The following is a 27,164-nucleotide window of genomic DNA, read 5'->3' as shown; positions in this document are numbered from 1 at the left end:
TTTACACCCATTATCTTTGAGGTCTTTGCCCACACACTGACATTCTAAGAGAGGAAACTACATAGGCGTAGAGTATTTCTATTACGGTGATGAATAGTTTTCAAGGATAAGACTAAAGACGAGGCAGGAACAGAAGGAGCATCTTAGCCACGGAGCCCAATGCTGTCTCAGTGGTTCCCAGACTAGACGGTGCAGCAGAATCGCACACAGAGCCGACCCCACCCCAGGCTCTCACCCTGCCGGCCTGGGTGGAGTGGGAGGCTCTGCGTTCCTAACAAGTTCCTGGTGAAGCTGATGCTGCTGGACTGGGGACCACAGCTTGAGGACCACCTCTCTGGTGGGTGAGTGACCATCCTTTCATTCTTGTTCTTCTCTCCCTTTCACTCAACTTGACTTCTTTGATCTCATGCAGACAGTGCTCCGAGGGACAGCTGAGGAGTCTGTACACAGTCCTGCCGTGTACTTAAAGATTATTTTTAGGACACACACACACACACACACACACACACACACACACAGCTCTCTGAAATGGTCCGGGACTCCCCTGGCTACAGTGACCTGGAATGCACTTCTGTCTGTAACTGAACCCCTAGGACTGACCCAGAGCGCAGAGCTTTGCTTGTTTACTGATTTTGAGAGGTGGACCCTTAAGAGTCGGGGTTGGGGAGGAAGACGGGGGTTCTGCGGTATTTCCCTCTGTTTTCTCTTAAGGGAAGGCCTACCTGTGTGTCCCATGCTCACAGCAAGTGGCACTCAGTGCTCTGGCTGCGGGACCTACCTCAGGCAGCTTCACCCGGCCTTCCTGGAAGGAGCAAGTCTTGGGGTCATGGGTGCAGACGTGCCGGTATTTACACCAGTGGCAGCGGTACGGGCTCTCCACGCAAGATAGGCACCTGCGCACAGAGGGGGAAGAGGCACAGGTCACAGCACCTGCATGAACCCAAAGCAGAAAGCCTACGACTCTAGAGCCCAGCAAAAAATGTTTTAATAGCGGGAGGAACCACCTTCAAACACTCAGGAAGAGCAGATCTTACAAAAACCCATCCCTTTTCTCTCCCAGTCCTCAGGAAGCCAGGAGCCCCTGGCCTCCTCCCCCTCACTCAGGTGGTTGACACCCTGGTCCCCCAGAGCCTCACTAACCACCCTCCATTTTTAAAGGATGAGGCTGTCTTTGCTGAATTGGGGAACAGTGAGGTCTGGAGTAGTGGGGCTCACCCAGAGGGGGCTTAAGAGTTAGGGCAAGCAGTGAAATTGACTTTTAATTCAAACTGACTCCAGGTTCTTGGCTGACAGGGACCCACATGCAGCCAGCCTGGCAGGGGAAGGTCCTGTAGCAGCTCCCTCAGTGCGAGGGCTCCGGCAGAGCTGGTCACCCTGACTCTACGCATTATTCCCAGGAAACACAGGCAACCTTATAAAAGCTCCTCCTTGCTTAGAATCCAACATGGTTCCCTTCTTCCAAAGGGTCATGTCATGGAGGCTAAGCCATTCATGGTGTGTGTCCAGGTCCACTGTCCCCACGTGTGTCTGGTGCTTCAGCCAAGAACAGGCCATGCTCTCCCCATGCTGTCCTTCTGCCTGGAGTACCATTTCCTCTGCCTCACCATCTCGTCCTCTTTCTTTGACCAACAGAGACTTGGTCTCCCTGGGCCTTTATCCCCTTAGTCCCTTTGTGTATGTCTCTGGGACAGTGCTGGTCTTGCTCTATTATATTTTACTTATTCACGTCCTGTTCATCCACTAGGCTGAATGGATGGGATGAGTCTTTGCATCTTATTAATTTTTGATCCTCCCTGTCCAATGAGTAACACATTGTCCTGCACATGGTAGATGCTTAAAATCATTTTACGGACTGATGGAAACTTCGAACATGATTTCATCTATCTACTCGACTTTCCTAGGTCACCAAGTGGTAAAGCCATGGCAAGCTCTGTGGGAAGAAGCAGGAAGAGAATTCCAGTGTTGAAGCAATCTAGCAGGGGGGACGGGCTGCCTCTTACTGGGGACCCCAGAGAGCCAAGCTCATTCTAGCCTCTTTCCATTAACCCTGTGGGTGCCAGAAGAGGAAGTTGTCTCTTTCTGGGGGTGAAGTCTTCTCTCTTTGGATGAACCCTGACCCCAGAAATGGAGCTGAGTGAGGTGGGGGAGGGGAGCACTTACGAATTGTGGACGCTGCAGTTGTAGAAGACAAAGCTGGTGCTGGCAAAGGTCATGCCCGTCTCCTTCGACTTGAGATGCAGCTGGACGACATGATGGTCCCCTGCGGGCAGAGCCAGTCATGAGGTCAGGGGTAAGGCCATGGCCCCGGGTCAGGGTCCCACCAAAAGTAAGGCACTGTGGGAGAGGGGAGCCCGCTCCCCAGGGGTGCTCTCAGCTCTAACAGGACTCGGATTCAGCTGGGCCCTGTCCCCAGGACCACCCTAAGAACAGCTACAGAGGGCAGTTCTGGTCTATTCCTCCTTCTGCATTGTCTTCCTGGCACTCACCTCTCATTTGCTCACCAGGTCCTTTCTCACACACACACACACACAGACACACACACACACACACACCGTGACAGGTATTCAAGTGTGCACTCACATGCATGATGTGCCTCACAGAATTACAAATGCACACGTTGATTAGCTACTAGGAGAAACATGTAGATTCTGCAATGCTGCCACAAACTACACAAGAGGGTTTGCATGTCTGTGTGTGCGCAATGAGCTCGCTTCATGCGAGCTCATTCCCTGTCTCTACCAAGACAGCCCCTGTGCTGACGCCCCCTCCTCTGATGGGCTCAGGGCTCCATTCGGGCAGGCGTCCCTGGAATCCTCAGCTGGCGCCAGGGAGGAGCTGGGGCCCATGTTTAATTCACAGCCCTGACCCCAGGCCCCTTGTTCTGTGCCTTCCCCGAGAGCCTCATTAATCAATCAGCTTGGAACAAATGTGACAAGCCCAAATGGGAGGGCCAGCATGGAATCAGGCTGCCTAGGCCGGCCTGTAACTTGCCAGCGCTGGGCCTCTGTCCACACCATCCTTTCCAGAGCAGCTGGCCATGAACAGGCAGCTCTGGGGAGGCAGGGCAAAGTGGGGCAGCGGTCCAGGGTGCGAGACCCAGCAGTGCAGGCAGTGGGTAAGGAGCCAGATGCCCCCCACATTCCATCCCTGCTCCAGACCGGCTTCCCCTCCTCCTGTGCCCCTCCAGGCCAGCCCTGTCATGCTCTAGCACGATCTGTGAACTTGACCAGTATGCTCTGATGCTGTGCTGGCCCTTCCCTCTCCCGCTCTCTCTGCAGCTGCTCCTCACCTAGGGTGATGTTGGCCCACAGTTGCTCACCTGGTTTCAATTCCAAAGGCAGCAGGGTTGGAGGAACACTTCATGCCCCTCTTCCTGTAACATACCCACCAACGCACACCCCTTCCTCTGACCCTCCCCTCCTGTGCGCTCCCTCAGTCCCCCATGTCGGTCTTGAGTTCTCATCATCCAGGCAGAAGAAGGACTCGCCGAGAAGCTTTGCCTCTGGGGACTGCTCACCGTTCTCCGTGATGATCCGGGGCACCTCCTTGGCTGCCGGGGAGTAGCACTGGATCTGATTGCCTACCACCAGCCCATCCATCTCTGACAGGTCCTCAAAGGTGCAGTTGACGCCAGCTGACAGCTCGGGGACATTGTATGTCTCCAGGACCAGCTGTGAACAGCCCAGCATGGGGAGAGAGAGGAGGAGAGAGAAATGGGAGAAAGAAGGTATAGAATAAAGGAAGAAGGAGGGAGAGCAAGAGAGATCAGAGAGAATAAAAAAAGAGAAACGCATGAGGCAATATTGACATGGAGAGGAAGAGATCCTATTTATTACAGGAGCATATAGAGAAGGTGGTGGGATGTTAGGAGACTGAGACAAAAGAAATTAGAGTCTGGATGGATTTGGCCCCAGGAAATGGATCGTTTCGGGGATGTGTAGGTAGAAAGAGGGGCAGGACTGAGGCGCTGCTGATCAAGCTCCTCCCCATTACCCCCAGTTTTAGAAAACGGCAACGCCAACCATCAAGTGCCCAGCAGGAACGTGGGCGCCATCTCCCCTTCTCTCCCCTGCTTGCACCTCTTTCCCACGTTATAGACAAGGGTGGTGTTCCCAGCACTCTCGCTTTCTTGGTCACTCTCTCAGTCACCTTTGGTGTCACAGTTTTCCCTGTCTTTCTGCCATCACGCACAGAGCCTCTTCCCCAATAGTTCTGTGCACGTCCCCCTCTTCCATCCCCAGGGACACATTCTTTGGCATCTCTGCCCTGCTCTGGAGCAGCTTTGCTGGCCAGGCATGGCCCGGCCTTCTGGAGGGGTGTAGACCTGTGGCCCTTTTTGGTGGGGAGAGGGCTCTTCCCACATCCTGGACCCCAGTCCCACGGCCTTACCAGGACGTTGTACTGAGACACAGAGATGTTGCTGGGATGGACGGTCAGCCGGACGCACTGCTTCATCTCGGAGGCAAACCTGCGGGGCTCTCTGGACCGCTCACAGCGCTCTTTCCGGGTGCACCTGGGAAGGACAGACCAACCGACGAGGGACTCAGGGGAGGGCCTCAGGTTCAGCGAGGGGCCGGCGTGGAGGTCAGGCACCGCCAGCAGCTCCTAAGATGTGTCCAAACTCAGCGTGCCCAGGACTAACCTTTCGGTTTCCTCCCTCCAGCCTGGTCCTCCCCCATCATGCCTGAATTGGAAGCAGATAATAATTCCAACCATTGGCTGATTTCAGAACGCAAAACCTCAGGAGTCATCCTAAAGTGCCAGCGGGTCCTCCTCATTCACAGAAAGAGCTGGAAGTCCTGCCTGTTGTCCCTCCCGACTCAGCCTCAGCCCCTGCTTAGCCAACCAAGACTCTTCTTTCCACGTATCTCCTCTTGCAGATCTCCTCATTTTGGGCTTGCCAGTTCTTCTATCTGAACCGCCCACTTGCCCACATTTCCCTTGTCCAGCTTCTACCTGTCCTTCCAGACATGCTTCAACTATTATGCACCTACAAGTGCTCCCCTCTCCCCACCAACCCACTCCCACGCCAGGCAAAGTGGAGAGCACTGAGTTAGAACTTCTCAGCTTATATAACAGTTCTTAGGCTAAGTGGCGCCCTCTCCCACCAAGAGTGAACTTCTCAAAAGGAGAAACTGTGCCTGACCTATTTGGAACCCCCCTGCCTGCCTCCTGCCCAGCAGACAGAAGGGAAACACTGGTAGGTGGAGGGAGGGGAGGGAGGATGCAAGCTGCAGAGTGTGGTAGTTCACGGCTTGCTCTGAAGCCAGTCGGGGCTGGATCTGAACCCCAGTTCCACAGCATAGGGTAACTGCCATAGGAAGTTTACTATTATTGTTTAGTGTCCTGTGTTGTTCAAAGTGTGCCATGCCACAGGTGGATCACATCCAGGTGACCTGAGATCTTACAGTCCTGGGGCTAGCCCTGCCCTACAGTAGGAGTTTACTGCTGGGAGTAAACTGACTTTCAGGGAACAGTATGCAAACCAAGCCAGACAAACCTTGTGAACACGGGGTTTCGCTGAGTGGCCATGATTTGGAACCTCTGGGCTACTGATTCTGCTGTGGGGTGAGGGAAAGCAGGGTCCTCAGAGGGACAAGTTGCGATAGGATGGGACTTCAGGGAAATCACTCCTGATCACTGATCTCTTTTGGTTAAAGAGAGTAGACTGCAGAGGAAGGGGGATGTCAGGGGCTGTTGCAGGACAGGAGGGAGCACTGGGTGAAGAGTCGAGTAGGGAATGAAACAGCCAGGCATGCGGAACCTATCTGTGGAGGAAGCTCTTGGCAGAGAACATCTGCCTCAAGAAGCAGAAGAGTGTTGGGGGTGGGATAAAAAATGGAGGCAGAGAGGCGTCTGGATACCTGGAGATGCTCTTGGGGTGACTCTCAGGCACAGAGGACAGCTGTGGGGGCCTCTCCTCCAGCCACGGGGGAGGAAGGCACCTTGGCCTTGGTGGGAAAGACAGCCTAACAGTGGAGAATTTCATTGAGAAATCACTGGAGGTATGGGCTAGAGGAAGAAAGGGGCGATACGGACAAAAAGGATGACCTTGGAGTAAATTGGATGTGTAATGCAAAAGTGAAAAACAACTCTGAATAAACTCATCATGGCTCCTAGCCGATGAGCTCTCATTAGACACGGTGATAAGGGGCTTACAGTTTATGTCACTGAATCTCCCAACGATGCTGGGAGGCTGGTACCATTTTAAACCCCACCTTACAGATCAGGAAACTGCAGAGGTGGTTAGGCACTTGCTCAAGGTCACCAGCTAATCAGAGGGAGCCTGTATTTGATCACAGATGAACTCTGGAGCCTCCATTCTTATCCACTGTGCTCTACCTCCCTGAAGCTTCTAGATGAAGCCCATTTTCCTTGCCATCCTGATGTCCCTTATATGCTTAGGCCAATTTTAAAATGTCCCCTCAATCTTCTTGTCTAGGCTAATCGCTGTTTCTGCCTGCCACTGGAAGCACTTTGAATATTACTGAGACTTTTGAATTCTCCAGGACCCTTCTAGGAATCTCATCCCAAGGGTGGAAGGTCAGACTTGAGTGTGGTCCTCTCCAAGGCACTGCCGGGCTGTTCTAGCAGACCCATGGCAACAAGCGCATCTGCCTAAAAGTCTAGGAAGTTAATTTACCAGGCTAGCTCCTCTTTGAGGACTTCATTACCTCCAGCCATTAAGCTAATGTTATGGACTTTTCCAGGGTGTCTGCACTGACATCGCTATTAATAGTGTTATTACTCCCATTAACAGCAGACCCAGAGAGCTGGTACGGGCTTCAATTATTCACTGACTCCCCAACTTTGAAGTTCCTATTTCCAAAAGCAATCAGTAGATCTGAAAAAATGTCTTTGATTAAATTATGAAGAGAGGGAAAATGAAGCTTCTTGCAGCCCAAACATCACCCAGAGTTACTAAATAAGAGTCCAGAGAGAAAAGAGGTGACTCCCTCTCTCTTCCAGGGGGTATAAAGGAACTTGCATGGAGGAATCTCAAGACAAGTTCTATCTGCATGGCTTGCTGCTCCCAGTGCTCATGAGACTGCATCCTGTCTTCGCTCCTGAGAGCCCCCAACTAGCCATTTATCGTCTCCTCCCAGATACAGGTCTTACCAGGGCAGCCACCTCTAGCTCACAGTTTTAAACATCCCATCTAACTGTGTAATTGTGTAAATTACTTACCTCTTCCTGCCTCAGTATTCTCATCTATAAAATCAGGACAAAATACTATCTACCTAATACGGTTATTATAAGGGTTAAAAGATTATGCAAGGAGAGCACTTAGAACAGAGCATAGCTCAGACATAGTAAGCCCTCAGTAAAAGCTAGTATTATTATCCCATCCTTTCTCTGCCTTCCTCATCCAGCCCTTCCTAACTGCAGCTAACAGGGAAGCACAGATCTCCTCCCAGACTGGCCCATGGGGCAAATCAAAAACAAAAAGACAGGGATGGCTGCCCAACTTCTCCTCTTTTTTAGGGGGGACGGGGAGGTAATTAGGTTTATTTATTTATTTTTAATGGAGGTACTGGGGACTGAACCCAGGACCTCGTGCATGCTAAGCACATGCTCTACCACTGAGCTATACCCTCCCCCTTCCACTTTTCCTCTTAATGAGGGAGGGGGAGCCCCAGAGGCCAGGAGAGAGCAGAGAGGGTAAGAATGGTCTGGGTTGTAGCTCTGCTTTCTTCCTAGCTGTCAAAGGGTATTGAGAACTCAGCTCTGTTCGTAGAAAGTCAAGTTTAAGGTCACTGTCAGGGATGTTTTGACATTTCTACCATCTCTCAGGGCCCATGAGAGCAGAAGCTGCAAATGTCCAGAAGCACAGACAATTGACCTTAGAAGTGATTGGAAAATGGAGAAGGAAGAATAGATTCCTCTTGAGTTCTTACGGGGTCTGTCAGGGTAATAGCTTCCTGCTCTTCCAGGACTGTGGTTTCCCATTAGTCCAGGCAAGAGCTAGGAGATGTGCAAAGGGTTGATTCATGACTCCTGGGGGTGGGAGGAGTAGGGGGCTGGCTTAGATGTTCCCTTCAAAGGGGCTCCAGGTACTTCCCAAAGCATTTACTTGATTCTGCTGTGAGAGCTCTTTGGACATGGAGGAAGACCCTACTTCACCCATTTTCCAGGCAGGACTCAAAAAGCGCACACATATGACTCTGAGTTCCCAGACATTCATTCCTGCCACCACCACTGCCACCTCCACCAAACACAGACCTGCAGGTGGCCAGCAGGAAACAGCGGAGGAAGACATCCCCGCTCCGGAATTGGAGTCTGGCACTCCTAAGCTCCCCTCCCCACCCCACTCCACTTTCTCTGTGGTTGGTCCTCCAGCCCCAGTTCAGAGGTGCTAAAAGCCCTTGGGGACAAAGGCCCTGGCCCCTGGAGGGGTTATTATTCAAGTCAGTGGTTCCAATGAGATTATCCTCTGTAATGAAGCAGCTACTACCGCCTCCCCTAAGCCTGAACTTTCACTGCTGGAGAATTCCCAGCCAAGTGGAAAATTAGAAGGGAGAGGAATGGAGAAAAGAAGGGGGTGAGGGAGAGAGAAAGAGGTGGTGATTAAGTTCTCTAGAAATTAATTCCTAAATACAGTGCTAGAAATATTAACTCCCAGTGCTGCTGGCTGGGCAAGCAAATTTCAATTCGGAAGTGGGGCTCTCTGTGAGTCCAGCCTGGGTGAGCCTCCAGGCCGGAGTCGGGGGGAGTCGTTGCTGGCCCATCTCCCCAGGCCCTCCAGCATGGGTCTGCCAGCCTTGGATATCAGAACTGGCTCCCTGCTTCTCTCCACGGGTGATCCCCAATCTGTAACATTTCATGTTGGTCATGACCTGTGCTTAAAGTGCAGAATTTGGGGAACCTGTGTTTAGAACACGAGGAGGTTGGGAAAAAATGAGGTGGGGCTTCCCAAATGAGCTTTATTGGAAAGTTAAGAGAAACCTGATTCAAGTTGGAGACCAGGGGGGCTCTTCGAGCATTGTTGGGGCTCCACATCTGGGAACGCTGACGAGGGAAGAGACTGGGTTCCCTAACCTCACTCCCCCTGCCCTCTTTAGGAATGCCCACTGACATGGGCCAGTGCGTGTGCAGCTTGGAGGAAAGTGGACTAGATAGTAAAGGGAACCTTCCTAGGCAGATGGGTGTGTAAGGGGCTTCTTATATGAAGGGCATGGACCAGATGAGTCCTTTCAGGTCCGTGATTCTAGGATCCAGCGACTGACCCTGGTCTCAGGAAAGTCTAAGCATTCAGGTGGTTCTTGGTTAAACTCCAAAACAGGAAGATCACAATTGTACTATAATTTTCCGTCTGCCACCAGCTGCTGGCAACTGAATCCAGCACCCCTTTATCATCTCTAAAGATCCAAAGCCAACCTGGGCAGTGGATGCTGGATTCACCATGCCTCCCAGGTCTCAGGGGGTGAGATCACGAGGCAGGAGGAGAGCACAGGACTTAACAGGAACCAGCAGGTGCACGAGTGCAGTGGAGGCCTAAGAACCTTTCTGGGCTCTTGTAGCAACCAAGTGGTCCTGTCCCACCACGACTGGCTCAGATACTGGGCCTGCTGTCTATGCAGAGAAGCCATGCTCTGCCCAGGTCCCAGGTTGGAGTCTTGCCTTGGCTTTCTTTTGGCCCCTCCCAAAATGAGTGATCCATTGAACACCAACCTCAGGTGCTAGTTCCTGCTTTCACAGAAGAGAGGTTACATTTAGCAGTTGCCAAAAGAGATGGTGAAGGGGGGCTGTCTTGCCTTCTTTTTGTCAGTAGGGGGCACTGTTTGGAACTATTTGTTCCTATAAGGTTGAGGCAAGGTTAGCAAGGAAAAGGTACAGAAGAGAGCAGGAGTGGAGAGACAGAGGGAGAGAGGACAAGAGAAGGAGAAAGAGGAGGAAGAGGAGAAAGCAAACGTGCACCATTGCAGGCTAATCGTTCTCTGCACAATCAAGTCAGTTACAAGGGGAGGCTCGAGACACATTCAACAATTACTCTGTTCCTTATCAGCCTTCACACTACACTCCATCCAATAGTCTGGAGCTTTTGTGCCTATTAATGTCACCAGGTCAGCAGGCTTGGTGCCGGGAAGCCATCAGCTCTGTGGCCAGCTGGGCCACTGCACACCCCTGGTGGCATGACTGGGCAGAGCATGTGAACGCTGGTCTATGGGTGTGCATGTCTGGACTCTGAGCCTCAGAGGTAGCCCAGCTCCTCAGGCTTGCCCCAGGGAGCCAAGTCCTGGGACTGGGAGGGACATTCTGAGCTCGCACAGACTGCAGGCTTGTTCTAGTTCACACGAGAAGACGGCACTGTTGATTTACCATGCTTTGGTCATGAAAGCATGTGTTATACATACTGTATGTGGAGAGGGCAGGGAGAAGGCGGTGGTTAAGACAAAAAAAAGCAAGTTTCCTTAATTCAGCTGACCCTTAGACAGCATGGGTTTGAACTGCTGCTGCCCACTTATATGTGTTTTTTTCTTCCAATAAATATTACAGCACTGTGTGATCCGTGATTGGTTGCATCTGCAGATGTGGGACCACAGATACAGAGAGCCGACTGTGGGATCTGACATTCATGGATTTTGGTATCTGCTGTGGGTCCTGGAACCAATCCCTTGTGGATACCAAGGGACAACTAGATCTGTTGAGTCGTGGAGAGAAAAATTCACATACACTGGTATCTCGTCTGGGACTCTCTCCTCTGGGCCAGAGGCTGATACATTTTTGGCAAAGAGGGAAGACCACAGCAGAGACTGCAAAGAGTTTGCTGGGCAGAAGGGGATCCTAACAATTCCGCCTGCTTGTGTGGAAATCCTGCAAACAGCCCGAGAGAGGAGCCATCATCCACTTAGCAGGTTAGTATTCAGTAGCCCTTGGATACAGGTTAAAAAGATAAACAGAAAACCAGGCTATAGGAGATGCTAAGAAGAAGCGCCAAAAGACTTGCATTTTAGAATGAGTCTGTAAGTGACTAAGGGGACATTTAGCATGGCTATGGGACAAACTGCTCTCTCCGCCCTTTCCCAGGCACATGTGGCTGCTGAAGACTGAGCAGGGCTGGTTGGAGCTGCCTGAGGCAGGAAGACTTTCCAGTGGTGGGTCTGTCCCAGCCACCCAGCCACAGCCCTCCAGTCCTGGGGAGGACAGGAAGGGGAGAGGGACCACGGAGAAGACCCTGGGTCCGACCCAAGGCCTCTGCTTACACAGCCATTGAAGTCGGGGCTACCTCCAGGCCCCTCAAGGGGCTGCATGCACATCATTTCTCTTAATTTTCACAGCGTGGCTGTAGATGGCTCTTTTCATTGTGATTTCATAGCTGAGGAAACTGAACCCAGACTGGATCTATCCACAGATGGGTTCTTAGTTTTAACCCATCCCTTCTGCTCCAGGTGGCAGCATTTTTCCTTTCTTTCCCTCTCCTTTCCTTTCCTCTCCTCTCCTTTGCTCTTTTCCCCTCTCCTTTCCTTCCTTCCATCTTGGCAGAAGCTATATGAAGTGAATCCTGAACAGTGACCTATGCCAACCCAGCCCAGGGAGGGCATTCTTCCAAGAGAAGAACTCTGCAAAGAGGAGAGGTCCCCAGCGGGGAAGGGAAAGGCTTTATAAAAGCTGATCTTATCTTTCCCTGTCAATGTCCTGGGTTACTCGAGCCTCCCAGGAGTGAAGCCGATGACCCTTCTGAAGAAAGGTAACGTCTGGGCCAATCGATGGGGCTGGGCCTGTGGGGGATCCCGTTACCTGCCGAGACGAATAGGCTTCTTGGCCTGAGTGTGGGAGGGGAAGACGGAGAGGGGGCTGGGGACCTGGTGGTTGGAAGGATCATTCCAGGCCCAGGACAGGTGAAGCCAGGCTGGGCTGTAAGCTTTCCTTTCCTTCACCCGAGTCAAAACAGGTAGGCTCAGGCCCAAGGTGGAGGCTCTGCAAACAAAGTCTCAAGGTCATGGACGAACAGATACCCAGTTTATAGAAGCTATTGTTGCCATTAGAAACCGGCAGCCTGTGGGCTGGGGCCTGGGGCTGCCAGGAAGGGCGATGGGGTGTCCCTCCCGTGCTACTGGGTTGGCAGGCCTGTGCTTCAGGACAATTGAGGGTGAGTAACAGCGGGGAGGGTTTCAATTACATGAACATTTCTTAAGCCTGTTCACTGTGCGACCCACCTGTGCCCTTGCTGGTACAAACGGCCCTTTCAGCCACCTGAGCCACCTGTTGGCGGGGCCGCCTTGAACTGCACGCAGGCTCTCACAACCCACAAAGTTCCCCACCCTCTCACTCCTTACAACCCTGGGAAAAGTGGCAAAGCGACAGAGAAGGTGGATGTACTTCGACACCACAAGGAACCCTCTTCCCAGCGTGCATTTGCTTGGGTTTCCCCGGGGTTGGGCTCACTGGGCCTGCAGCACTTAGCATGGACGGGGTCTCGCCCGGGATGCGGACCTGACACAGGCGCTGGCGCTAGTCCAGACTGCAACCCGCACCCCATCCTTGGACCGGAGACCTGGTTCCCAAGAGCTTGCTTCGGGGCTGATGGTCTCATGCGGGCCTCCTGTGTGCCCCGAGCCTAGCACAGTGCCTGGCAAAGAGAGGGCACGGCCCCTGTGAAAGGTCTAGGGACAAGTCTGTGTGTGCGGGTACAGCGCTCCCCTAAAGTGATGAAATCCCCTGCACTTTTCACCTCCCTCCCTTCCTAGTAAACCCAGGCGCCCGGGGAGGGGGGGTGATCATCTGCAGGCTCTCTGGCTGTCCTCGTCCTTCCCGCACCACCTCTGCCTGCCCCAGCCTGCTCCCTTCCCTCCCGCTCGGTCCTCGCCCTCATGCATCTCTCCCCGTCATGAACACCCAGTTGGCGTCTATTTCAAATGAAAGGGGTGCAAACTAGACATTTAAGAGTAGCGATACCTGGCTTTGACCTGAGCTTAAGAAAGACCCACCGGGAAGAACTAGGAAGGGGCATGAGAGAATTTTCTGGATGAAGGAAATACTGTATAAATCCATGATGGTGGGGATTACCCCTGTTTTACATTTGTCAAAACTTTCAAACTGTATACTTAGGTTCTGCTTATCTATATTAATTAAACATTATATCTTGATTAAACATGTCTTGGAAGATCCTTCACCTGGCCACGTGAGCCAGGGGGTTCTCCTGGTCATTAACTCTAGCGGGGAGAGAGGAAGGATGGAGTTACTGAGTGTCATGGTGGGCAGGCAGCCCTGGCCTAGGGTGCCCATGAGCTGAATCCCCCTGGGGCAGTTGGCCCTTCCCTGATCCATCAGCAAAGCCCCCGGCACCAGGCTCTTCACACAAGCAGGAGAGGTTACAGAGAACCACAGCTCGAGCCGGCAGAGCACCCTGGAGCGGGGATGCTGCCCCAGGCCACTGCACAGCTGGGGGATGTGGATTTTGGACTTGATGGCTGATGCCCAAAGTTCACGTCCATGGCTGTTTTCTTCTGGCCCTGCTGAGAGTAGAGCGGCTGGCTTCCCAGTGCAGGCTCATGGCCTCCTTCATGAACTGTCCGGACTTCACCTTGGCCCCAGTCCACCCTGTTTTCTGTCGCTTGACAGGAGGCAGGTATGAGGTTACTGAGGGGAGGCCGAGGCCATGCAGGAACTAGTCTGTGGTAATCCTTTTCTCATTCCTGTTGATCTCAGCTCTGGGGCTGGGAGGTGGGGTACTTGCAGCCCCCCTGCTGCTATCTCACAGGGCTCAGTGCTACATGGGACAGGCCAGCATCACCAGGCAAGATCAAAGCTGACACAGAGACCTGCCTTTGGGTCCCACAGGCATAGAGTGTCAGGGGTGGGGGCAGCTCTTCTGATGGCCCTTGAATGATGCCAGGTGTGAGAGCCTCGCGCAGGGGCAGTGGAGCCATCCTTGGCCAAGCTGAAAGCCAGCTGGCCTAAAGCCCCCAAGGAAGCAATGGATCCGGAGCATGGTCCCTCTCTGAGAACCCTCACTGTGTGAGACAAAGAAAACGGCTTCACTCTGCCTTGCAGAGCATCATCTGGGCAACTCTCCTGGGTCCATCAGAGCTGATGTGGATTCTGAATGTAATCTCTATTATCCTCTTGTCTGCCGGCCAGGCTTAGGCTCCACTGCTCTCTGTTATCATATACAGTTTGGGGTACACTCCTGTACCCAGTTTTCGGTCATCTCTGACTTAACATGTTTTTCAGTGTAGGTCAGTAGGTCTCAATTTTTTCCCACCACAAGGGACTTCAGACCTTCTAACTTAGGGCACTCAAGGACTCACTATGCCTGAGACTGTCACCCAGAGAAGGGAGGGTACCAACCAGAGCCCTTGGAGAGAATGTGTTAGAATCTAAGGGGGGCCTTTCTAACTTTCAGAGGCACTCCTGGAGTGGGGTGAGGCAAGATCCTGTCCCCGCCAATTTACAGTAGAAAATGATCGGTAAATCTCATTGGTCACACACCGTTTAGGCTCTTAGTAGGAAAACTTAAGTCCTTTTTAATTTATAACACTCGTGTCCAGCTCACAACGTGTTGGGTTTCAAGTGCTGAGTAGAAGCCTGGGCTTCCAGCAGCAACAGCTTGACTGGGACCAAATTCCACTGAGTGAGGCCCAACTACTGTTGGCTTCTCCAGTCAGTGATGCCAAGGTCTTTGGACCCCCTAAGTAAAAGGCGTTCAGCTCCCCCTCTGTGTCTGGCTGGTTGTCTGTACCCTACATTCCATTCCTCAGCTCATTTATTAGGTTACCATTTATCTCCACTGTATACCATTGTCTTCTTCCCACTTCTAGAGAACAAAATGGAGCCAGCAAGGAAGAGGCACATGGAGGGGAGTGCCTAGCACTCAGGTCAGGGCTCCATTGGTCTAGTGACCCCAGTGCTCTGACAGCCAGACGAGTGTCAGGACAGCAGAGGAGGGTTCTTGGGTGCTATGAACTTGAACTTACATCTCAACTACCAGAAGATTCTGGCAGGGACATTGAAGAGTCTGTTAAGTGGCCGCTGAATCAGCAAGTGAACAGTGGAGATAGCTCATACGTGACTTAGTGGTCCATGTGAGCCTGGAGAAAATAGTCCAATGTCTTTTTCCTGCCGTTCAGCCTTGAAATGTCAGCCTATAGTCAAATTACAGCCAGAAATGTCCAGAGATCTCCCTCCAGCCTTCCTGTCTGTGATTCCATATCCTGACCCACCATCATTCCCGTGCTGACATTGCCATATATTTTTACAGGAATTTGGCAATATAAATTGAGGTCACAACAAAAGAAGGGAGATAAGATTACAAAGGATACAAGGAAGGAAGAGTAAGAAAAGAGAGGGACAGAAGAGAGAGATCAAAGCGTAGGAGAGTGGTGACAGCGAAGACGGCAAGCAGGAAGGGGATTACAGGGGGAAGTGGGAAGCAGGAGGAGGTTGCCCAGTGGTACTCACGTGTTGTGGAGCACACACCAGCCACAGTGGGGGTCGCCCGAGCCAAGGCACTCGCTGCAGCTCCGATACTGACCACAGGACTCCACAGGGACTCTGGTGAGCTAGGACAGGACCACAAGAGAGAGAGTGGTTAAGATTTTACAGAACACCCAGTAGTTATCAGGAAGCAGTGCTATCACATCCCGGGTATATTACCTAAAACAGTGTAGAAGCAGGAGGGGGCCTAGAGCCCCAGAACCGAAAAGGGACCTGGAGTGATCATATCTGAGAGGATGGACAAGCGTCGGGGGGCGACAACCAACAAAGAAAATAACAATCTTCTTAGACATGTCTGGGAGTAGACTCCATAGGATTCACATCACATTGTTATCAAAGATATTTATACCGTGTACATGTAAATTTTCCCACCACCAACCCCCGAACACCTCTACAAACATGCAATTCATCACATGTTTATCTCTTACCAATGTAATAAACACGGTTTCCTCTTTCTCCGTTCTTGTTCGCTTTTACCTTAAAGTGTTTTGCCCCCTTCCCGGTCCTCCTCCTTCAGGTTTCACCATTTTTGCGGTTCCAGAGAGCATAGAACCCAAGTCCAAGACCCTTCTCCTTCTCTTCACCAAGGTATAATAAACTCGCTTCGGCACTGTTACTCGCCTGCTCTGTCTTTCTCATCCTGTTGGCCACCTGGCTCTAAAAGTTGTTCACTCTGGTGTTTTCAAAGAGCAGCTGCTTCTATTTCTTCTCTACCCACACTCTTCTCATGACTAGAGGCTTCCTCTCCAACCCCAGAACTTTATCTTAGCTTTCACCAGCCGCTTGTTAATGTAAAATGTTCCGCATGACGTTTTGGCTTGGCCCAAATGCTTCTACTTCCTGCTTACTCCTAAAGATCTTTGGAATTTCTTTGTTCTCCAGTGTAGCTTTGCCCTGATGTCTTTTTCACATGATTTCTCAGGGCATGATACATAGGAGGCACTTAATAACGATAAACAGGATCAAATGGAACTTTAAGTTTCCTTCTACAGCCTTGGTTTTCTCCTCGTTTGCCAGTTTCTCCTTTTAAAAAGCTTTTTTTTTTTTTTAAAGTCATTCTTTTCCATTGGGATAACTTTTTATCTCAGTGGAGGACTTCTTACCTAATCTTTCAGCTTGAGCTAGGAGAATTCGATGTGGTCCTCCTTTCTAATTTCTTGCCATCAGACAGTAGACACTGAGAGGTATATAAATCCCGCTGACCTGACTGAGCCTCTGTTCTTCAATGGCAAATGCAGGGGCTGTGTTTTCCCTGCTGCTTCCTGGGGCATCTGCCTCCTTAAAATTAAGTACCAATTGGCAGGGTCTCCTCGTAACTCACGCACAGGCGAACTGGCAGCAGAGTCTGCTCAATTAGTCTCAAAACTCTTCTTTTGGAATTAATTAATAATAATTATTTTCAAATCCCACATGATTTCCTTTCCCTTCCTACCTTAATGTTCCTCTTCCCTTTATATGCCTCTTTTTGTTTTTTCTCAAATGCACACTGAGCATTCTTAATGTCCACCTTGTATTTTCACTTCTTCCAAATTACCTTTTAGCTTCCTGCTCCCATTTTTATAGCTTTGCCCTTGGCTTTCGTGGCCCCTTCTCCACTTTCCTTTTATTACTGCTCATGCAATCAGCCTGGGCCATGACTCAGGTCTGCCTACATACCACCTTCCCAATTTCATAATTGTCATAATCCTGACAAAATTTCTTACAAATTACTCTGCTGACTCTATACACAGCAGGGAACTGACTCTATTCCTGTTGCCTCTTTAATTCTTCTCCCTACCTCTTAAATGGGCATGGACATGCTGATCGTGTAAGCATATGAATACTGGCACCCAACCCACAGTACCTGGACTCCTAGGAATTTGTGAGTGGTAATGAGGTCTACAGCTATTTTCAGTATTTCCAAAAGCCTAATAGAAATTGGACTGGCGCTGTTTTCTGTTTGTATGCATACTCAGTGATGTATTTCCCATATTAAAAACAGGAAATATATTATTATTTAATAAATGCAGTTTGTTTAGTAGGCAAAGAGCTTTCAAAATGTGATGCCTAGAGATGAAAAAAAGTAATAAAAGGGGCCATGGATGGTGAAAGTTGGTAACATAAGTACATAATAATGTTTTCATATGTTCCAGCTGCTTGTCTAGCACTCCATATTTTGCATGGGCTTAAAGAGAAAAATTATGGCTCGTTCAGTCAAAAGCATTTTCTTGGTCTAAACTGAATTAACATCCTCCCTGGTTTCTACCAACGACGTGTTCTATAGTCTGTCTTGGACGGCTGGACCACGGGGTTCTGGGGTGGGCAACACGAAGAGCCAGCTGCTTGGCGAATCTGATCTTCTCCAAAGCCTTGGCATTCAGATTTCTAAAAATATCTTGGAACTGGTATTTAATAACGTCAATACCTGGAATTATAAAGTCCTTCCTCTCTCTATTTAAAACAAGGGTCATTTTCATTTGGTTGGAAAGCGTGTAGGTGCCTGTAGAGCTAGGCTCAGGTTGTGGCTTCACCATTTATTAGCGATGAGACCCTGTTGTCTCTGAGACTCACTTTTTCTCATCTTTCAACATGGAGGTAAAGACACTCCCCACGCCCCCCCCAGTTCACAGAGCACGGACGACCCAAAAGGTATGAAACTGCCTTGTAAATGACCGAGCACGTTGCCAGTGACAGCTTTTATTACTGTTATCTTTGGCATTAATGTCCGTTCTTTATTGCACTATCACTTTACCTTTTCCCCCATCACCAAAAACTGCTCTGACGGTCTTCCTAGGCCTCGTGAACTTGGTCAAGAGTTCATGGAGGAACTTTTCACCTCTAGTGCCTTGACCACATCATTTCCTCATTGAACCATGATGTCTGCCCCTAAACCATTCATTGCTTCATCTAGGCCCAGCTTCCTAAACTCATTTAGTGCTTTTACCACTTACTATAATGGTTATATATACTTCTTTGCTTTTCATCAGGGTGGATCCCTGCAAGACAGGGAAATAAATTCCAACCAACTTTCTTTCACCTTTCCTTATAGGATCTTCCTATCTATACAATCAATCATTTGTTATTACTATTCTGAACTTTATCTGGGTTTTCTCCCTTCTTTTCAAAACGTGGATGCTAAAACTGGGGAGCCACCAGGATTCTGACCATCCATGTAGAAGGGGTACCATTATTTGAGAGCTGAATGCCACACTCCCCACCCCTTCACCTTTCCAGGACTTTCCCAAAGAAGGCCCAGCCAGGGGAAATGTCCGAGGTCCCACCTTCAGGCAGTACCCTCCAGCATGGCCGGCTCTCCCAGACTTACCCATATCTCCCAGGCTATATCATTGCTCACTCCCCACCCCATGCGTAATTCTCGAGAGCATCAGAAAATCTCCTGACACTTTAAATCACTTTTGAAAATTATATTTAGTTCACCATTTATCTGGATGCAATTCTGTACCCCAATGGCTCTGGTTACTTGCCATGCCTTGTTCATAAGCTGTACAGGTGGCCGGATGGCTTCCAAGCCCACTTGGCACTACAATTCTCTTTCCCCAGATACATAGATTCTCCTCCCACACCTTACACCAGACAAAGCTGCCTCTCTCATCCCCCATCTCCAGCTCCTCTCCTGACCCTGGAACACAAACCACTCCAGATGCAGAGGCACACGATTAATTAAAACCACCCCACGCTGATTAAAGTCTTAAGCCACAGTGCCAGGAATGCTAATTAACTGAGCGAGGGAATTCAGACCACAGGAAGAGGTGAAAAAAGAAAGCCATGGAGGGAGTTTCTGCTCGGAGAACAAATCAGATGGCAATGTGACCTATCTAGAGATGAATGTAACCTAGTGATGGATGATGTCAGAGAACACCAACAATTGAGGTCTGTCCCCTGGCCACTGGACTCCAGGAGAGGTGCTGATTGATGTGGCTGCAACAGCTCCCTCACTGTGTCCAGAGACAGGAGACCACCTCGCAGAACCTCCGCGTGTGCCTGCACTGTGCTGGGGGAGAGTGGGGCTCCTTGGGTGGAGGGACTAGGGTAGGCTAGTCTTGTCATATTCTGTCGACTTTGTGCAAAAACCTATTGGGCAGTTTGGCAGTTCCTCAAAAAGTTAAATTTAGAATTAAACCATATAATTTAGCAATTCCACTTCTGGGTACGTACCCCAAAGAACTGGAAGCAAGGAACTGAACTTGTACACCCGTGTTCATAGCAACATCATTCACAGTGGCCAAAAGGTAGAAGCAACCCAAATGTCCATGGACAGATGAATGGATAAACAAAATGTGGTGAATGCATACAATTACATTATTCAGTCTTAAAAAGGAAGGAAATTCTGACGCAAATTGCAATGTGGGTGAAATTTGAAAACATTATGCTAAGTGAAATAAGCCAGTCACACAAAAAAAATATTGTATGATGCCACTTATAAGAGATACCTAGAGTAGTCAATCACAGAGACAGAAAGTAGGAAGTGGCTGCCAGGAGCTGGAGGAGAGGAAACGGCGAGGTAGTGTTTAATGGGTATAAAGTTTCAGGTCGGAAGAAGAAAAGAGTTCTGGAGAAGGACGGTGCTAATGGTTGCAGCATGGTGTAATGTACTTAATGCCATGGAATACTTACAGTGCTTACGATGGCAAATTCCAGGTTATGTGTATTTTACCACAATAATGAAAAAAAAAACTATTGGGCAGATATAAGGACACCTATTCCACAAAACAGAGCCAGACTCACAGACAGAGAAAACAAATTTATGGTTACCAGGGAGGAAAGGGGGTGAAGAGGGATAAATTGAGAGTTCGAAATTTGCAGATACTATAACTACTATATACAAAATAGATAAACAACAAGGTTCTACTGTATAGCACAAGGAACTATATTCAATACTTTGTAATAGCCTATAATGAAAAAGAACAGGAAAAAGAAAAAATACACATGTATAACGGAATCACTGTGCTGTATACCAGAAATTAACACATTATAAATCAAGTATACCTTAATAAAAAATCAATAAAATAAAATACATATAGAAAAATGTAAAGGAAAAAAAACCACCTATTCTCTGCTCAGCAGCCTGGGTCAAGGGGGAGAAGCTTTCTGTTGGTAGACTGATAATACACTCATGTGTATGAAACATTCTGAGATCCTTGGGTGAAAATATAGGCATCGTTACTCTTATAAATTTAATCTCAAATGGACAAAAGGGTTTGGATGAATGTCTCTAATCGTGTGTTGTCGTTATGTACATGGATCTGTCACTCTCGAGCTCTAGACCTCCATTTCCTGATCTGGAAAAATAATGTCATACCCTTGTTCTACCCAGAGCCGTCCCTCACCTCCCAGCCCCTCCAGGAGGCACAGGGGAGGGGCTTGGAATTCACGTACTTCCTGTGAGGTCAGTGGTTCCTGGTTTTATAAAAATCCTCTTGTTACTGCTCAGCCCCTGTTCCAGCACTTCTCATCCCCAGTTATGACCAGAAGCACCTGTGCGCCCGTCTCCATCCCACCTCTCTTTCCCCCTCCATTACCTTCCTGGGAATCACACTGGTTTGCTTTATCCTTTTGCCACCAAGGTAAACTTCCCTAAATAATACAGTGTAGGCGTGTCTGGTTTTGAACTACTGTCAACAGAAGCATCACCTCTGTTCCCTCGCCTCTCCAGCTCCATGACTGAGGACATGAAGTTACAAAACAATGACCTCGGACAGGAAGACAAAGAGTGACTGACCACAGAGCAAAGGAGCCCACACAGGATTCCAGCTCATGGCCTTGGCCTCTATAAGCCAAGGATCAACAGAACCCTTTCCCTGGAGGGCCTGGGGCCTGCATGTGCTCACGGCAGCTGGAGGAATTTTCAGGTTTCTTGAGTCCTGGCCCCTGCTGTCCAGCCCCTGCCAGGTTTCCTTGGCATTCTGAAAGATGCTTTCCTCTGGCAACAGAGTCCTACTCTGCCTGTTGCCGTTAGCATTCCCAAGGGGGCCTGCTGCTGTGCTGATTACATTCAGGAGTGTTCCAGAGATATAACGTCCAGTCTCCCTGTGTATCTCTAGTTTGTCCATTCTGGTCAAAATGTGAATTACTCCATCTCTCCTCTTACAATTGGATGCTAATGCTACAGCGGGTACCCTGAGCTTGATGGTGGGAGTTAATTTAAATGTCCAAAAGGCTTCTTAAGTACCCAATTTCCTTCCAGATTGTCAAAAAAAAAGAAGAAGAAGAAGAAGAAAAAAAAAAAAAAGAGGCAAGACAATGCATTGAGAAACTCCGAGAGGCTGCTGTGGCGCTGTCAAGCTGTGCGGATGCTGTGCCTGGTACCCACCGTCCCCAGTACCATCCTATCCATCTCCTGTCCCCAGGCAAAGGAAGCAGAGTTGGGAAAAGTCAATTCCTTTCTAGCAAATTATTAACTCAGGAGTACATATGGGCTTCAGAGTCAGGGTCTTGGGGAGCCTCTCAAATGAGCCTCTCCAGGGGCCTTTCCTTTGGTGGCCTTTGGTTGCCTTTCCCAACTTGGTTTCTGCTGGCCTGGGGCCAGGCAAGGGTTTTGTAGAATTCTGTCTCTCTGTGACGGCCTCTAAGCCCCTCAATGCCAGGATCTGAACTTGTAGTGGCCGAGCACTGGCTTGGGAAGCTGTGTTCATTTCATGTCACTCGGGTACCCGGAACACAATCATATACATCCTCTTTGCTTAGAGGTATTTTTGAACTTGGCAGATTGGCAAGAGACACCAAGGCTAGGAGTCCAGTCATAGGCTCTGGCAGATTGTGTTGTGAAGCCCAACTCTTCAGTGCCCTAAGGTAGCCTCTGACACCCCCCTGCCCACCCTTACCTGGCTTCGTGGTGATTGAAGAGGTGGAGCATCCTTCCCACCCCTTGACCTTGGACTTGGCTTCAGAACTGTATTTGGTCAGTGGGGTGGCAATAAGAACAAGGCAAAGGCTTGAGATGTCCCCCTGTGCTTGGCCTTGCCTTCTGTGCTTCTGTCATTGCCACAAACATAGCTTCCCCAAGTAGCTGCTCCTCTTCAGCCAAATGAACCAATGCGGAGCAGACCTGAGCCCACCCCACAGACAGGAGACAAGCCCAGCTGGTGCAGCAGCTTGAAGCAGAACTGCCCAGCTGAGTTTAGCTTAGACTGATTGACATGCAACAGATCTGTAGGTCCGTGAGAATAAGAATGAGTGCTTACTGTTGTATGCTACCGAGTTTTGGGGTGGTTTGTCACACAGCATTTTGGAGGCAAGAGCTAACTGATACACAGGTGTTGGGCAGAAAGTCACACCCAGGTGCAAAGGTCCTGTGAAGGGGAGAGGGGTGAGGCATAATGGGGAGGGGTAAGGTTGCAGGGTGGTAGTTTCTATCCTGAGCACCAAACAGGCCTAGATAAACACTGAGGTTATATGTACCTGGTACCATGTGGAGGAGATTATCACAAACTGGGTCTAACATGACAAATGAATCTTCCTGTTATCTCCCATGCTGACCAAACTCTCTATGACATAGATCTATAGATCTCAGAGAGGCCTAGTCCCTGAGCAAAGTATCAGAAAAGACCCTGGAAAGAGAACATGGCTCTCCCAATATGGAGAGCTCACTGGAGGGAAGGATGCTTGCAGGACCAACCCTCTGTACTGGCCTCCTGGTAGCCCAGTGCCAGGAAATGATTTTATCTACCTGGCAGCCATAAAAGCTCCTCAGGACTGATTTGCCTTGAACTTTGCAATTTCTCCTGCTTGGGCTCCGGCCAGGGGGCTAATTCATCAGGGGTCTCACGTGAGAGCAGACTGGTGCACGGGGGCAAGGGCAGCATCAGTGGCTGTCAACACTGTCCTCACCTGCCTCTAGGGAGTTCTGGGCTCAAGGTCGTCGATAGTCAGGACAGCAAGGACAGCAACCCCAGGGCACCAGGCTTGGGGAGTGCAGTCCTGAGCTTTAATCCACTCCGGGTGTCTGGGTGACCTTGAACAAATCCTTTCCCCTCCTTAGACCTTCATTGACTCATTTTCAGATAAGGAAACCCAGGCCTCCTCTGCCTCGGAGAATTGGTCACAAAATACTACTAATATAAATGGTCTGGGAAGCTCTTTGCAAATAAAAAGTAGCAGATGTTGCGGAGGGCTGAAATTTGCTGCTATTAATAAGTATAAATGCCTAATAGGAAGCCAGTTTGCTCTGGGAACTCGGACAGCCAAGGAGTGAGCTTGACGCCAGAATCGTCAACATATGCTGCTCTTCATCAGAAAATGGCAGGAGCTGGGCCAGGAGCTCTCCGCGCGATTTCTGCAGCCTTGAGAAATCACCCCATCCTCGCGCCTCCCGGTGTGGGCTGTGCTGCATGGATCGGCCTGCGTCCCACTCAACCAGACCCCTCCCTCGCCAAGTGAGGAGTGATCCTATTCCTTGCTTTACAGATGGAAAAAACACAACCCAGAGAGGCTGAGCAGCTTGCCAAAGGTCACACAGCAGGGCGGTGGCAAAGGTGGAAACTGAAATGAAGCCGGGGCCAGCGCACACCAACCCCCCTCATCCAGGCCAGGGGATTGAGAAACCTCTGCTTCCTCCACTGAATCCAGGTCCCTGCATTGAAAATTCCATAGCATTGCAGGCTACATACTGCAAACCAGGAAGGTTGGGCTGAGTTCAGGGACTGAGGGGCCCCTTCAGTGGGCAAAAAGGAGCCCTAAAGAGAGGCTGACAGCAGGTCAGCCTCCTCCAGGGAGATGCCCACCCCCCCCCCCCCAGCTTCTTCAAGCATGGCTGGGGAGGAAAACAAAATTTGGAATAGTTTTATCTCAAAGCCAGATAGAAGAAGAGATCAGGGGGAAAGACAGAACCAGGTTTTAATTCAAGATCTACCACTTCCTCTGTGACTTGGACAACTTACTTAACCTCTCTGAGCCTCCTTTCCATTATCTAAGGATTACAGTAAGCACCCCGAAGGGTTGTTTTAGGGATGCACTGAGATGACACATGTGAACATGTCAGTACAAAGCCAAGAACGACTCTGTGGTTCCAGCATCTTTCTCAGGTGCCCCCATGAGGGGTGATGTGAAGTCTTCTTTATCCTACCACACTTGGCACTCAGCTCAGGCACAGCAAATGAGAACTCATGAGCAAGAGAGTGAATGCTTGCAATGAATGAATGAATGAATGAATAAATAAATTTGGTTCCTGACAAACTCCAATCTATTCCAAGGACCCCGTGGAGATAACTGATTTGACAGTCTTGGCTTTCCTCCCAAATCTATGACTTCTGGATTCTTGCCACAAGTTCACTTCTTAGTGTAAAGGTCAAATTTTCTCCCCTATTGGGCCCCCCTGCTCCCATTCACACCATGGGCTCAAGGGACCTTACAATTGATAGAGGAGACTGACAGCCCCACCCACATCCTGCCCAGAGAGGCCCTGCACCCAGCATGCGGGTGAGAAGGTGAGCAGGATGGGAGGAGTGTTCTGGCCTTCACAGAGTGAACAGCAGAAAGGGGCCTGGAAACAATCCAGCTGCCAGCCCTCACTTTTAAGGTGAAGCTCAGCTGCAGCAGGGTTTGTCCAAGGCCACAAGGCTACCAACACTTTTCTTTTGATACCCAATCCCTGGTTACAGTTGCCTGCCCAAGATATCTGCTCCTGACCCAAGACTAAGGTCAGGGATGAAGGAGGCCGAGCCCCGGGGACCCACACCCAGGGGGGATGTGAGCCTCCCTCCCCACCCCCAAGCCCAGAACACGGGAAGGAGCCTTTGTCCTGGGGATCAGAGTGCTGCTCCCAGTCCAGCCACCTTTCACTGAGTGCAGCTGACAGCCCATGGCCCCATCCGAGCTGGGACTGGGGACCTGCTGGTGTGAGTTTCCCCAACTCAGCCTGCTCAACGGGGGCCTTTGTTCCAGCAGCCAAGAAGTGGGTGGAGGAGGGGCTGGCACGGTGACACCTCCATCCAGGCCCTGCGGCTGAGCCAAGTGAGTTCCGAGGCATATGCGGCGACCCTCTGGCTCGCTGGCACGGCTCTTTGTGGGAAGTGGCAGGGCAGGCCTTCTCCACCCAGCACCCAACCTTCGCTCCGACTGCCTTCTGTCAAGAGCACTGCTGGCAGCAGCCCCAGCAATGGTCTAATTGTTCAAACCAAAGAGTGGTTGTGTGCAAATGGCACGCTGATATGAAAGGGCACACAGTGGCCCGTGTGCCTAGACAAGCGTGCCTGGTAAGAGGGGTGGTGTTTGCTCACAGCTATGGGCAGAAACGCTCTGGGATGAGGGAGCAGCTTTTTGCAGACTTCCCTGTCTGGGTAGGTGGCTCCTTTGGATAGCAAACATCTTCTTTCAAAATGGAATTTGACCCTGGGGAAAATCATAGTGCCTAAATAAACAGAAACTGATATCCCTCAGCGGGAGCTTTCTAGGTGCCATCAACATAGGGCCCCTTTCAGGCAGCCAGGCGCTGCTGGCCTTGGAAGGAGACAGGGGCCACAGGGGCCCCAAAGAAGCCTAAATGCTCTTCCTCCACCCTCACCTCCTGCCTCAGTGCAGCCATCTAACTCTCTCGAACCTGTGTGAGCTCCCTTGGTGGGGCCAGGGGTCAGCCTGCTGCTGGGGGAAGCAGAAGGGGGTCCTCTGATGTCTGAGGCATCCTTGGATGTGGGTCATCTTTGCCCATGCTGGCAAATGTGACCTTTTCATTAAGAGATGCTGCCCTGAGGGCGTTTTCCGGTAGTTCTTCAAATATGAAAGGACTATAGTTAAAATGACAGTGTTTTAAAAGGCTCTTATGCTCTATACACTGTCAGTGGGGGTTTAGATTGGTACAACCTTTTTGAGGAGTAATTTTGTAGTTATTACTAAAATCTAAAATGAGCCAGCAAGTCTTCCTCTTAGGATCTTTCTCGTAGAAAAAATAGCACTTGGATACAGGAGCATGGCTGTGGATAATCACTGTGGCTTTGTATTTGACAATGACTATTTTGTAATAACCTAAAATGTCCATCCACAGGGGACTGGTTAAATAAATCATGCTATATCCGTACTCTGAGATAAAGCATGTCTGCATCATTGACATGGAAAGATATTCACTACCTATCTCTATGTTAAAAAGTAAATTTCAGAAAAAGTACACTATTTTTTGATAAAAAGTTGACTAAAAGTTGATAAAAATATCCATTTTTAGTTTTAAAAGACAACTCTGGACTTACATATTCATAATACACAGACATATTTTTGTGCAGCCAACAGCAACTGCAGCAGTAGTAAAACTGCTAACAGTGGTCAACTGGGGAGTTTAAATTTTTCACAGACAGGGTATAATTAAAAAAAAAATTTTTTTTCTGTCTTGGGAAATTAATTTGCAAAAGATGCTTTCACCTTTAGTCTTTTAAACCAAATTAACTAGTCAGCTCCCAATATATTTGAGGGTCAAAGTTTTTATTTTTCTTTATACCCATGTGATTTCTAACATTTGGGGACTATGAAAAAGGCCCATATCTGATTGATCTGTCCCTTCTGGCTGCCCCACGATGACCAGCACCCTGGAAGTGGATGTACCAGGCCACAGAAGAGTTCTCACTTGGGAAGTTAACTAGCTCATTTTGAATTGAGGTCGCGGGGCATTGTTTGAGAAGGTAACTCACTATTGAGCGAGCTCACCTGCCCACCCAGAAGACCCCCCACCCCCACAAGAAAAGCACCTCATCCCCACCCAGCCTACAGAGAGGACTCCCTCTCTTCATGGGCATCCTGAGCAAGGC

At 49.8% G+C, this 27,164-nt stretch overlaps 1 protein-coding gene across 4 annotated transcripts in view; it reads right to left on the bottom strand.

The window, feature by feature from the left end:
* Nucleotides 1-27,164, bottom strand: part of PLXNA4 (plexin A4) — a 565,291-nt gene that overhangs the window by 88,595 nt on the left and 449,532 nt on the right. For all 4 annotated transcript variants that reach the window (XM_031455378.2, XM_064487352.1, XM_064487353.1 and 1 more), the window contains 5 exons: nucleotides 15,403-15,503; nucleotides 4,390-4,513; nucleotides 3,518-3,671; nucleotides 2,161-2,260; nucleotides 779-893 (listed from right to left, as the gene is read on the bottom strand). In XM_031455378.2, coding sequence (XP_031311238.2) covers nucleotides 779-893; nucleotides 2,161-2,260; nucleotides 3,518-3,671; nucleotides 4,390-4,513; nucleotides 15,403-15,503 — 594 coding nt within the window. The remainder of the gene's footprint in view (nucleotides 1-778; nucleotides 894-2,160; nucleotides 2,261-3,517; nucleotides 3,672-4,389; nucleotides 4,514-15,402; nucleotides 15,504-27,164) is intronic.

This window comes from Camelus dromedarius, chromosome 7, assembly GCF_036321535.1.
Source record: "Camelus dromedarius isolate mCamDro1 chromosome 7, mCamDro1.pat, whole genome shotgun sequence".
NCBI classification, from domain to species: Eukaryota; Metazoa; Chordata; class Mammalia; order Artiodactyla; family Camelidae; genus Camelus; species Camelus dromedarius.
The sequence above is the reverse complement of the archived record's forward strand: the minus strand, read 5'-3'. Positions and strand labels throughout refer to the sequence as shown.